This window comes from Electrona antarctica, assembly GCF_951216825.1.
Source record: "Electrona antarctica genome assembly, chromosome: 6".
Taxonomy (NCBI): Eukaryota; Metazoa; Chordata; class Actinopteri; order Myctophiformes; family Myctophidae; genus Electrona; species Electrona antarctica.
In genome coordinates this window covers 24,897,302-24,910,554 of record NC_136811.1, presented here as the reverse complement: position 1 = coordinate 24,910,554, position 13,253 = coordinate 24,897,302, and the positions used below count along the sequence as shown (strand labels likewise).

Here is a 13,253-nt window from a genome sequence, read left to right as displayed (position 1 = left end):
ACATACCATGTCACGCCATGTATGAAGGCACGCACGCACGCACGCACGCACGCGCACACACACACACACACACACACACACACAGACAGAGGTATGTACACAAACACACAACGCATTCCGAAAGGTCAAGGGCAGTCCGCTCCGCAACCACTACTCCAAACACCAGATTAATTTTAACCCTCCAGAAAACTGCAGGTCATATTTTTGAAATGCCAACAGGAGGTCATGAACGGGTACATAAAAGACTATCACAGTTGTGAGCTGACCATTGGTCTTAAAATACACTCCCAAGGTCTAACTTAAGTCCTGGAGAGGAGCCTGCAACGTATTTCTGGGTCAGTGTTTACAGGTGTTTGTTCAACGGCAGCTGTGCCAAGAGGTTAATAGGATACCCACATTAAGAAGTTCAAATAGAATGTGGACCACGTGTTCAAAAGGTTGTGGTGTCTTGACCTGGGGATGGCTGCAGCTAGCTAGGGTGGCTGCCTAGTGCAGTGGACCAGGACTCTTTTTTGCGCTTCAGACCCTTTTTTTTTTTAAAGGGACACACATTGATTGCCAGTAATGAATTCTTCTGCCGCCAGTGTTTTTCAGTGTTTTTATTATTATTATTTCTGCACGGGACCCAAGACGTGAACCGGATGTAAACAATTGCTGTGTGAAGTGGCGGACAATCATCTTTACTTTCACCCAGAAAATAAATGTTGTAACTTGTAACCGCGATCATCTGTTCTTTAGTTATGGGCTGTTAAATAAAGCTTGTATTGACCAAGAACGCAATCTGAGAAAATAATTCGAGATAAATGCATTTTTGTAAATCTGTTTACATTGTGGCGGATTCACTTCTGGTTCATTTCTGGTTGTATCCATCGCCTAGCAACCTAGTATCATTCATACGTTGGCGAAGAGCACCCTCTATCGTAAACCACTGATAAGACCATTGCGTATCTATAGATTTTTGGCAGCGAAGCAGTGACCCCCCCCCCCCCCCCCCCCCCCCAAAATAATCCTTTTTGAACTAGAGAGTTGTAGGAGTTGAGTATTATATTTAGTTTGACTCTGTTCCAGATGAATATTGTGAAAATAGCCTAGCAATGCAAGGCGTTGTGAGCTTGTAGATTAGCAAAATGTTTGCATTCAGTCTGTTCAGCTCCTATAATTAATCTTCCTCTTTCATCCTCGTCTCTGTCTCCTCTTCTCTTCTCTCCCGCTGACCTCTTCTCCCTTTGACATTTCCACACTAACCTCCATCTCTGCTGTTGTGTTCTTTCAGGTCCACTCCTGTCTGTCTCCTGGTAAAGGCTAACCCGGTAATTGAACTGAACGACAAGTGACAACCAAACCCTAATGGCTGTGGCCGGATGTCCAGATTATTTCCTGCACCACCCGAATTATAAGGTAAAGTCAAATATTTCTGTTTCCCTCAACATCCATACAACTCTAATATGGTCTCTGTCGGGTGGAAACCTCATGTTCAACTCTAATATGGTCTCTGTCGGGTGGAAACCTCATGTTCAAAACTGTTACTTTTCAGGATTCATATTCAAAAGTACCAGATCCACAAGCTGGAAACGCACCGGCGTCAAGTGACACTTTTGTGTGATACCGTAGTATGATCAAGTAGGCAGGCATTAATTTACGAAAAATAATATGGAAATGGAAGGTTTCTGCCCAACAGCAACGATATGCTTTGTCGTACAACACCGCCGTGCCCCAAAAGTAGCTGATCTACAAGTTGTCAGCTTGTAGATCGCCTATTTTAGGCATCACACGACGAAATATGAATTCATCGTCAGTCTCCTCATTTCGGGAAAATCTAATTCAGTGTGAATTGGATGGATTTCTGATTCCAATTTCTGATTCTCTGTTCTCTTCAGTTCAAATCAAAACAAGAAACTAATAATACTCGGACTGTAAGGTCTACTGACATTAGAGGAGATTTCCACAGGTTTTAGCCCTGTATTTCATTATAGAGGAGCTTTCCACAGGTGTTTCATTAGCTATGATACCATTTCTGGACAAAAAAATGTGAGCCCATAATAGGGACCCCACTTTATAAATGGTTAAACAAAATGATGGGATTTATTTGAGTCTCCTCAACTTTGTCTTTGTCAAAAGGTTCGTACAATGCATCTAACATATGGGAAGCTTGTACCATAAAGACCTCTCAGCATAGGCCTAATATTCTTTGTGCATGTCAGAGCAAGGATACGGATGTTCATCTATTCATGTCTCAATGTACCGTTATTTCTCACCTCTTAAAGATGTGCATGCATCGGCACTATTGCTGTTATTATTTATTTATTTTCCTTAGATATTTTACAGTGGAGAGTGACAGCAGGGATCGGAGAGAGAGAGAGAACGCATGAAGTGCAACCAAGTTAATGAGGTGAATTTGAACCTGTGACACAATGATATATATATACAGTATAATTATATACACGGTATATATATATAGATGGTGCATGCCTTAGATTAGAACACACAGTTAAAATAGTCAAAGTAACATTAACAGTGAAACCAATGACTCTAGATTCCGATCCCAGGGCTGAGGGCCAAACCAGCTGCCGTAGAGAAAAGCTCCCTCGCTGGGTTTGAATGTATCTGTCACAGCCCAAAGATTTAAGACTGTGGACCTGAATGAAGACGGGCCAGTGGGGTGGTGGGAGAGTGTGTGAATGAGTGGCATGGTCACAACATTCCACTGAGGTGAACACACTGCATTCACATGGTGAACATTCTGCTGTAGGGTTGTGGACGCTGATGTAAGAGCATTGGTCCCAACTAAGTTCGCAATGGACGCTTTCTCCTTTTGGCTGATACTACATCCCCAGGTAATGCTATTCATTCTGATTCTATGGGGAGTCCATTTGTGCACGCACGCACCAGTGTTGCCAGATGTATGATAATTACCTTAACTAAGGTCCAGGGAGTTGCCTACTTCCACGCAGCACCACTCACGTGATGCATTTTTGTCTCGTAGTAATCTCAAACAAGGTTGTATCTTACACAACTACTCATGTTTTTGAAATTACATATGTACATACATATGTGTGATTTTTGGCTGTAAATTAGTAGTTATATCGTTTTAATAGTTAAAAAAAATTGATAATTTTAAGCCTCTGGTACGATAATTTAACATTTCCCATCTGGCAACACTGACCACACACGCACAGAGACACTTACCTTTCTATCGAGAGGATTAGGACTCGGAGGATTGTTTTAAATGACTTGTTTTGGTCATTGTTTGTTTCCACTTACAGTGAAAGTACCTAGTAGCTGCAGCAGAGCAAAACACTGAACATTTTAGTAAAATCCTCAGTGTTCATTTAAATCTCTCTTTAACTGTTTTTGCACGCATAAGTCATAAATGAGATAAAGCTTTATTTGGAATAACTTTGTCCTAAAAACGGGACATGCATGACCCTGACAATCCTTTTTTGTTTGTTTTTGGATTAGATGTTAAACACAAGCATTTCTGACCATGGAGGGCCTTTATCAGTCTGTGTCAGTGCCAGTGAATGGAGGTCTGTGTTGAGCTCTGTCCTCTGGCTCCTCTGACTCCAGATTGGTTATGTAAGTCCACAAGAGGTACTGGGACGCCTGGCGCAGTGCCACAAATGTGTCCTCACCACAGAGGGAATTGAACTGTGACTGTGTGCTTGACACCATACAGTTAGAAGTGTACAGTGGGTTATTATTCCTATATTATCTTCCTCTGTCAAGGCCATTTAAAAAAGAACATCTTGGAGTCCCATTAGACTCCCTTTTCTTTCCCTGACATATTTTTATGTCAGTCTTCTGACTGCCACTGAATTGTTTAAGACTTGAAGGACAGACTTGCTGTAATCCTTTCAGCTTTTAATGAGAGCAAAGGGCACAGGCTAATTAAACATTAGCAAGCGCCACAATTTGACCGCTGTGGTGGTTGTTTGCTGTTTTATTCAGTTACTGCTTCTTCAACAGTGCCACTTTAGGTCACCTAGCGGTATTGCAGCTGTTCATACTCCAAACATACATACAGACAGACCGACAGACAGACGAGCTTTGAACAGTTGTGCCCGTTATCGCTACAGATGTTCACGTTTGAAGATCACGTACTAATCTTCAAATGGTATTTAAGATAATGTGTGTAGAACATTTCAAGCAAATTGCTCAAAAATCCCAGCAGAAAATCAGGTTTAAGCGTTTTTCAAACTGCTCAAAATGGTGGAATGAGGGTGGAGCTTATTGGTCAAAGTGACAGATGTGTTCTGCATGAGTCAAGGCACATTATGTGTAAACAAGATCCACTGCTTTTAGACCGCGACGGTGTCTGTGAGGTTAATGGTTGGGGTAGGGATAGGGTTAGTGTTAGGGTTCAGAAATACATTTATCACACTGTATTTCTACCAGAAATGCATTATTCAGATTGGTAATTCTGTCAGAAAGGCAGTTACCTCCAGATGCAGCGAGTGCAATGAGACGCGGCGCTGCCGGGGTGAGGGCCGGCAGCTGCCGGGGATGCTGGGGGGATTATGACACTCGACTGCCGCTCGCTTCCGCGGCAGTGCGTTGGTCTGACATGCGTTGCGTCGTGCTTGTGTTTAGGGTTAGGGTAAGGGTTTGGGGTAGACGCAGCGTTTCCCAAAACCTTTTGGCCATGCACCCCCCGTTACCTCCTGACCTAGCTGATGCCTGATGTCGGAAAATGCACTCGCTCTCCCTCGTTACCAGAAAGGTAACGACCAGAAAGACGCTGAGGTGATGGCGACATCAGCGCTGGACTCATGAATGAGCCGCCGGTCAACTAGGAACATATCGCGTGTGAGACAATTCCGTGTTGTGTTGGATTTACCGGTGGACTACAGTTTAAGGGGTACCCCAAACTTTCGTTAGGTTTGTACAGAAGGAACTACACTTTGGCAGGAGCGTGCTAAGAGGATGACGGTCGCGGGACTGTTCATGATTTAAAACGCCTGCCTCACATGGTGCAATTGTTTTGTTTATTGTTTACAATTGAAGTTGTGATTTGAGGGGTAATGGACGTTTGGACTTAGTTGGGTTGAAAGGGAATTCTGGAATTAACTGCTGATTGTTGATTTATTTGTTTATTATTTTGGTTTATAGGGAGAGGGTTCGGGACAGTAGACAGTAGCATATTGTATTTGCCAATTGATTTATCAATTGTTAAATTTGTGAGTTTCACTCTTCTAAGAACCTGCCGATCCTGTTTTCCTTTAGTTAATAATTTACCTTTCAAAGTAAAAGGCTGATTGTTACATGGTGGCAAGACGGACGGAACGACAGACCGACAGACAGGTTTTTCAGGTTTTCATAGTAATCTGCGACCTACAGTCGCAACAATCTTCCTTTTTAGAGACATGATAACCGAGTAATAGCTGTGTTGTGTGTATGAGCAAATTGCCTCTGTCGGGTGAAAACCTCATATGTAAAATAACAAATACTTTTCAGGATTCAACGTTTCACTTTGCGCTGTGTTTCAATCCTGCGGACACTGCAGTATGATCAAGTAGGGCATTAAATTGTGAAAAAAAATACAAAACGTTAAATATGGAGATAAGGAGTTGATCACATACTGTATCTATTGCGAATGACTCCATATTTGGGCACGGTTTCAGCCTGATCCGATGTTAAACAATTATACAAAAGTGTAATCTCATCTGTGCATGGTTCATCTGTGCATACTTCCTTGGCTATTGGCAGCGTGCACAAGACATTTGATGCTGATCGGCCCAGCATTCTGAGATTTGACCTGACAAACTTTTTGAAAAAGTTTTACAATGTAAAATGTGTTTTAAGATGTGTTTCAACGTGGAAATGATTATGCAGATTATGCAAAACATTTGCAATTATCTCAAATAATTGCGATCAGGCGATTATGTAATAATTGTGCCAGTCAGCCTAGTCATTAGTCATTGGTTTGCATTAGGCTGGTAGCACCATTGGCCTGCTCAGAAGCAAGTCTGTTGTCTGCTGGTCACCTGGGGTCATAGCTTTATCCATGACCTCTGACGTCTGAGCCAGTCAGACAGAAGACAGAGAGCCCAGCCTGGTGTTGGATCCTCACAGCTTAGTAGGGCTGGGTCACAATGACATCACTTATGTTCATTTGTTCTGGTATCTTGTTTACTATTTTTAGTTATGAATTCATACTATTTTTGTACGTTTGGGTCCCAGGGTTACAACGTTTGGGTCTGAAATGTTTGGGAACCCCTGGCTTAGAGCAGGGGTTCTCAACCCGTTGGTCGCGACCCCTCGGGGGGTCGCCAAATTATTTTAGGGGGTCCCCAAATTATTTTAGGGGGTCCCCAAATTATTTAAAAAAAAAAACGCTTTTTCTAAAATAGCAGACCTACAAGCTCGTAGCGCGCCACTCGGTGGCGCGCTACGAGCTTGTAGATCTGCTATTTTTCAATAGCTAAATTATAACAATGCTTAAAACACAAAGGGGTTCCCGCCCAAAATGGGTTAAGGTTATTGTAGCAGTCAATTTATATTGGGGGTCGGGAGGGGGCGGGGGGGGGGGGTCCCGAGACATTGCCAAAGCATTTCCGGGGGTCCCCGGCCAAAAACGTTGAGAACCCCTGGCTTAGAGAGACCGAATCCCATGAGCATAAATGCACAATAAGGCACTGTGTATGTGTGTCCTTCTGTGGATTTTGCAGAGGGGTTGAGGGGCGCCCATAAATAAAGCAATGTAAATATACAGTATATGTAAGGTAGGTTAGTCTCCATTCTGCATACCTTGTGGACTCAGGTTGTTCACTCTTGCTCTTGCTTACTCTCCTGTTCTCATACAGTCTTCTCAAAGCATTTTTCTCTCCCCTTGGTGGAGATTCTCCAATATCTGGAAGCTCTCACAGTAAGCTTTTAATGTTTCAGTGAACTAGAAGTTCGGGCTGTTACGCACTTCGCTGTTACGCACTACACAGCTCACTACCTCACGTCTAGAGTTCTGGGCGCTACACGGCCCTCATACATACATGCCACTACCGATCTAACTGATATGCCCAATCTTTGAGTCTGTCAGTCCTTGTCCCTATTATGGCCATAAGCAACAGTCAAACTAATTGATAACATTTTACTACAATATATATATATATATTTTTAAATTACACAAAATTGCAGATCTATTAATCAGCAACCTCTGACACTGTTGTACAGATCTATTAATCAGCAACCTCTGACACTGTTGTACAGATCTATTAATCAGCAACCTCTGACACTGTTGTACAACAAAGTATAAAAGTGGGCTTTTGTGATTAATCAGACTAAGGGATATGTGTGTTGATTTGTTCATTTCATGCTTGATGTTCTGTGTAAAGCACATTGAATTGCCTTGCCTTGCCTCTTCTCAATTTGATTAATCGAAAAGGCAATCGATAGAATCATCTCTAAACAGATATATTTTCAGCCCTAGTTCAGTCCCGATCTCTTCTGTGTGAGTATTGTCACTCTGTCTGCCGTCCCCAACCATAACATTTAGCCTTAGTCTGACCTCTCCTTAAGATGTGGTTTTGACATCCGACTCAGTATTTTCCCTCTTGTTTGAGATCCAACCTCTAGACCTTTGTGCCCGTCTCACTTTGAAAGCCCTCACCTCATCACTGGCCCTTCATTGACCCCATTTAAAAAGCTGCACCCTCAGCCCTCCGGCTCTTATTCGGAGTCCCTTTCAACCTCATCAATATGAAAGGGCCCTCATAGGCTCCTTGTCAAAACTTGGCCTAGCCTTAGACCTGTTGTGACCTCTCTCTAAACACTTGAGCAACACCTGTGCGTGCGTGCGTGCGTGCGTGCGTGCGTGCGTGCGTGCGTGCGTGCGTGCGTGCGTGCGTGCGTGCGTGCGTGCGTGCGCGCGTGCGTGCGTGCGCGTGCGTGTGCACGCAGAACAATGAAATTGTGAAAGGCTGAGAGACAATGCTTGAAAAATAGTTAAAGAAAGAGAGCGTTTGTTTTGTTTGGCTACTCAACAATGATCCCTGTACACTTACGTGCCACTTCATTCCATCTCTCTGCTTGCTGTCTGCTCTCAACAGTCTAAGGTCCACTAACCTAAAAACTAAATTAAGTCAGGGGCTTGGATGGCTGAGAATTATGCTAAATGCTTTATATCTATAGGCTCAAATCTCCAAAGTCACTCAGTGACTCAGTCAGTTGCCTATAGGGGCATGAAATGTTGTCTGGGTTTCAGGTTTTTGTCTGCTTTGTCCTTGAGAGAGACCAAGGTGCAAATTGGAGCTTCGCTAAGACCATTATTGTGGTTTATGTGCATGTGTGTGGGAAGGGGTTCTGGTAATGAACCAATACTCTAATAGACAGCGCATACTGTGCACATCTCTCTCTCTCTCTCTCTCTCGTATTCAAAGACAACCATGCAATGCAGCATTCAAGACCAGTATGTGGGTCCCTAGTTGTTGATCAGTGGAGCTGAACCCTACAAAAGTGCATGACTGTTAAGTCCTGCTGATCACACACACACACACACACACACACACACACACACACACACACACACACACACACACACACACACACACACACACACACACACACACCGATCAACGTCCCAGTACTGTTTGGGTGGCTGTCTAGGGATCAGTCACAGTCTAGTGATTGGACCTGCAGATGGTGTGTGTGGTGATGACAGGGTTGTCTCTATATCATGGCAATAAACAAGGTGGCAAGATGGCAGACGTTTTGTTGAACCTTTCCTAGCCGAGAAGGTTGCAACTCGGAACTATACAATTACAGTACAAGGTGTCACGGTAATAATGGAACCTGGGTTAGTAGTAGTACTATACTATAGAAAGGGTGCTGGGTGTTAGTGGACAGTGCCACATTATCCAGGCACTGCAATGAGAGTGTGGTCTGGCCAACACCAACTCGGGACTCCTAAATCAGTGCCATCCACACTCTCCATGTAGCATCAGGGATCCTATGTTGAGCTCTACAGTCAGTGTTTGCTAAGCTGTCCGGTGCCGCAGTGCATCTACGGTACAATTAAACACAATTTACAGCAACGGTTAGTTGAAGTATTAATTAAAGTCACAAATATAGTTATTCAGGTTATTGGGTGGCCCAGTCGGTAGCGCTTGGGTAGGTCCTGCCTTTGATTCCCACTGTGGGCGCAGGGGGTGTGTTCTCTCGTCCACGTCATCAGTGCCCATGCCCTAGGTGGGGTTGGCAAAAGGGCCTTTCTGTGTGGAGTTTGCATGTTCTCCCCGTGTCCCCTAGGGTAGGTAGTTAGGTACCCTCACAAAAAACATGCAGTAATCTTGGTCTCTAAACTGCTTCCCCCTGGCCAGCTGAGACACCTGATGGAGGGGAAAGGAACTGGTTGGAATAACGTGTTCCTTCCACAAGCTACGTCCAACCAGGGAAACCCTGTCAGGTGTAAAGAAGCGGCTTGGACTCCTCATGCAGTGAAGTATGGGGTAAGTCTGTTGCTCTCCACAGGTTGGCAGAGGGAGTGTGGCACTGGAGCCCAGGATTGCATTAAAAATGGGTTTACAAAAACAAAATTGTGGGATAAAAATGTAAAAACAAACTTATCTTATATTTTTTTAATATTAATAACTTCCCCTAAATCTGGAAAACTGAGAGAACCAAGGCTGTAATTGGATGTCAGACTGACTTTACAAAGATGTAATCTGATATTGACATGTTTTTTCTGTGCTCTGCACCCTGCTATTTATAGTAAAAAGGCTCCAATCATCCAAGATGCTCCAGCGCCTTCTTTATTCAGATAGTATTGTACAGTTGTAAGCCAGAAGATTCTGCATCATCTTGGATAATGACTCAATCACGTCTTTCGCACCAACATGATTTGCACACAGTTATACAATACAAGTAACACTACCCAAAGGCGTTTTTATAGCTCCATCTGTGGTATTCCCCTTTGAAATAAAAGACTCCAAAAAAATCCTGCCTCACTTGCATAACATGTAGTAACTCTCAATGAGGCAGAACAGGCGACCACAGCATTTATTGTGTCAGAGAAGGGTGTGTGTGTGTGAGTGAGTGTGTGTGTGTGTGTGCGTGTGCGCGTGCGCGCTTTTGTCGGTAGCTATATTTTTATTCTTTTAACAGGGCAAGCCAAGCACAGTGGTCCATCACAGTACGTTCTGTTCCCAGTTCCACTGTTAGGCTGGTATGGCTGTACAATCTGCTCCCATGCACGCACGCACCCACGCACGCACACAGAGACACACACAGACAGACACATACACTGCCAAACACAGACTGCATGCTGCATAGTGTGTAACCAGCCACGATGCAGGTCCACAGAGACTGTTTTCCTTGCGGCTGTTAGAGCCCTGAACAAGGACAAGGACAAAAACAAAAACAAAGGAAAAGAAAATGAAAACCACATTCAATCTGTCAAAATTCCGAGATAGTTTCACAATGTTACATGTACAAGTGTATATAGACTGCTTGTAATTGATGTATAGTACTTACTATACCAGGGGTGGGCAACTTTGACGATGGAGAGGGCCACTATATTTCCACACTCACTCCCTAGGGCCATATATTACTGTCGTAGCAAAAATAGCCGATCTACAAGCTCAAAACGCGTCGCAGTGCGACGCGTTTTGAGCTTGTAGATCGGCTATTTTTGCTATTATTCGAATTGATATCTTGAATTATTTGTTGCTATTTTTTAATTGGAATCCTGAAAATTAACATTTTTATGTCATTTCAAATGCCTTTAATTATACTTGAGCAATGAGCTAAGTAATTACAGTGGGTCGTGTTTGCATGTTGTGGAATTGTAAACAGCTGAAACCAATACTATATCAGTATTCTGACATTAACCTGAGGGCCACATTAAGTGAAGGTGGGGGCCGCATGTGGCCCCCGGGCCGCCAGTTGCCCACCCCTGTACTATACAGTATGTATGGCTTCTGCATACAATGATTCTCCCCAACGTATTCCCCACAACCCACATTGCTGCTACAGATACATACCTTTACGTATTCCCCACAACCCACATTGCTGCTACAGATACATACCTTTTTTTTGTTTGATCAGCTGCCGTTGTTATGCATACTTTTTTCCTATTCCTTTTTGTGGGACGCAAGCCCCTCCAACGTCTGGCTTTTTAAATTATGTCATGGCAGCCAAGTCTATGGACTTTTACTGTTTGTTTAGAGCACTTTTAACAAATAGAGTGGTAGCCAAGAGGGCTCCTATGTCAGCCAGCTTTTGGTGTGTGTAACCCAACATTTGTCCTAACACAAATATTAAATGCCATTGACGTCAAGCAAAAGGAAGACACCAAGACAGAGGGAGGCTCTGTCAGAGGGGGCTGTGATGTCATCATCGAGTAGAGAGCTACTCGAGCCCACAATGTTTCTTCAGGAACAGTATCTTCTTCTTCTGCTGCCTTTTGGACTGGTGCACAAAAGTGCACCAGCTCAGAGTTGTTGTGGTAGTGGAGTCTCCACTCTCCGCACTGAGATTGGGAGCGCGGAGTTGGATTCCCCGGCCAGGTAACACAGAAGACTATAAAAATAAGAGCCAGTGCCTCCCCACTTGGCACTCAGCATCAAGGTTTGATTGGGGCAAGTCCAATCTGTAGTGTCATGTCCAGTGGTTTTAGTGTGTACATTATGGATGGAGGATGCACTTTTACAAGGTCACAAGGCTCAGTGAGGCTTCCTTGCTTTGTGCACCACCCTTGTGAACAAGTCGGGAACGATGCAAGTTGGTATAATACATGCCCCACCCCGTCCGTTATGCATTGCCCTACCGTTGAGTACCCAGTGCGGTACCTACCACTATAGTAGTTGAGTACCCAGTGTGGTACCTACCACTATAGTAGTTTAGTACCAGGTGCGGTACCTACCACTATAGTAGTTTAGTACCCAGTGTGGTACCTACCACTATAGTAGTTGAGTACCCAGTGCGGTACCTACCACTATAGTAGTTGAGCACCCAGTGTGGTACCTACCACTATAGTAGTTGAGCACCCAGTGCGGTACCTACCACTATAGTAGTTGAGCACCCAGTGCGGTACCTACCACTATAGTAGTTGAGCACCCAGTGCGGTACCTACCACTATAGTAGTTGAGTACCCAGTGTGGTACCTACCACTATAGTAGTTGAGTACCCAGTGTGGTACCTACCACTATAGTAGTTGAGTACCCAGTGCGGTACCTACCACTATAGTAGTTGAGTAGTGACTGGTCTATGCTATGACGTCAACGCTATGATGTCATATATTGATACCAACAGGAACATCCATGCTTATATGGGCATATCGGTGTCTGTGTGACTTCTGTTTCATTCTGGCTTCTCTTGTCTCTCCCAGCAGGACAATGTGGACCGGTCTGCCAATCACAGACAAACACCAGCTGATCTTATTGGTCCAAGCTTCCAGCAGTCAGTCAATCGGAGCTGCCCTAACCATCAAGGTTGGTTCTAAATCTCAACATTCCCTCTTTTAGAAATCACTGTAACCGACTTATTAGAGATGTATCTAGGCAAGCTCTCTTGGATTTATTTTATAATATAAACCGAAATCTAGTAGTTCTTTTTTTATCGTTTTTGGAGGTTACATATGGCCTGTGCTGCGTGCCCATATGTCCTGCAAAAAGTTATACCGATGACATTACACATCTTATAAGTATGCATACAGGTCCTTGTAAGGATTCTGGGCCTATGCTTGGCCTATGTGTTTTCTTTTTCAATTGCACTCAAAAAGGCTGCAAACAGGTTGTACAGATTGCCTATAAGCTAGGATGAACAATATAGATTTTCCCTCCTTTTACATAGTTTGCTTAGCCTGCTTTTACAGCAACATTAGTGTGTGTGTGTGTGTGTGTGTGTGTGTGTGTGTGTGTGTGTGTGTGTGTGTGTGTGTGTGTGTGTGTGTGTGTGTGTGTGTGTGTGTGTGTGTGTGTGTGTGTGTGTGTGTGTGTGTGTGTGTGTGTGTGTGTGTGTGTGTGTGTGTGTGTGTGTGTGTGTGTGTGTGTGTGCGCGTGCGTGCGCGACTACATACAGGCTTCTCACTCATTAGTCTCTGCTGGGATGAGGGCCTAACGTATATATTTGGGTCCCTCCCGCTGCAAATTTTTCAGCAGTTCAAAGGTCAAATTGCATGGATACAGCGTCCCATTATAATTAGGCCGTCTATGTAATTGCACCATGCTAGATTCACCCATGACAATCGGAGCATGAGATTTAAGCACAATATTGACTCAGCATGGGAGGTAGAGGCAGGGGTGGGGTTGGGTTGGGTGGGG

At 44.0% G+C, this 13,253-nt stretch overlaps 1 protein-coding gene across 5 annotated transcripts in view; it reads left to right on the top strand.

The window, feature by feature from the left end:
- Nucleotides 1-13,253, top strand: part of LOC306924832 (growth factor receptor-bound protein 10-like) — a 111,225-nt gene that overhangs the window by 31,155 nt on the left and 66,817 nt on the right. For 3 of the 5 annotated variants that reach the window (XM_079503493.1, XM_079503490.1, XM_079503491.1), the window contains exons 2-3: nt 1,274-1,398; nt 12,320-12,422. In XM_079503493.1, coding sequence (XP_079359619.1) covers nt 1,348-1,398; nt 12,320-12,422 — 154 coding nt within the window. In that variant the 5' untranslated portion in view covers nt 1,274-1,347. Of the gene's footprint in view, nt 1-1,273; nt 1,399-2,314; nt 2,390-12,319; nt 12,423-13,253 lie in introns of those variants that run through there. The other 2 variants (XM_079503494.1, XM_079503492.1) reach the window with 2 other exon arrangements.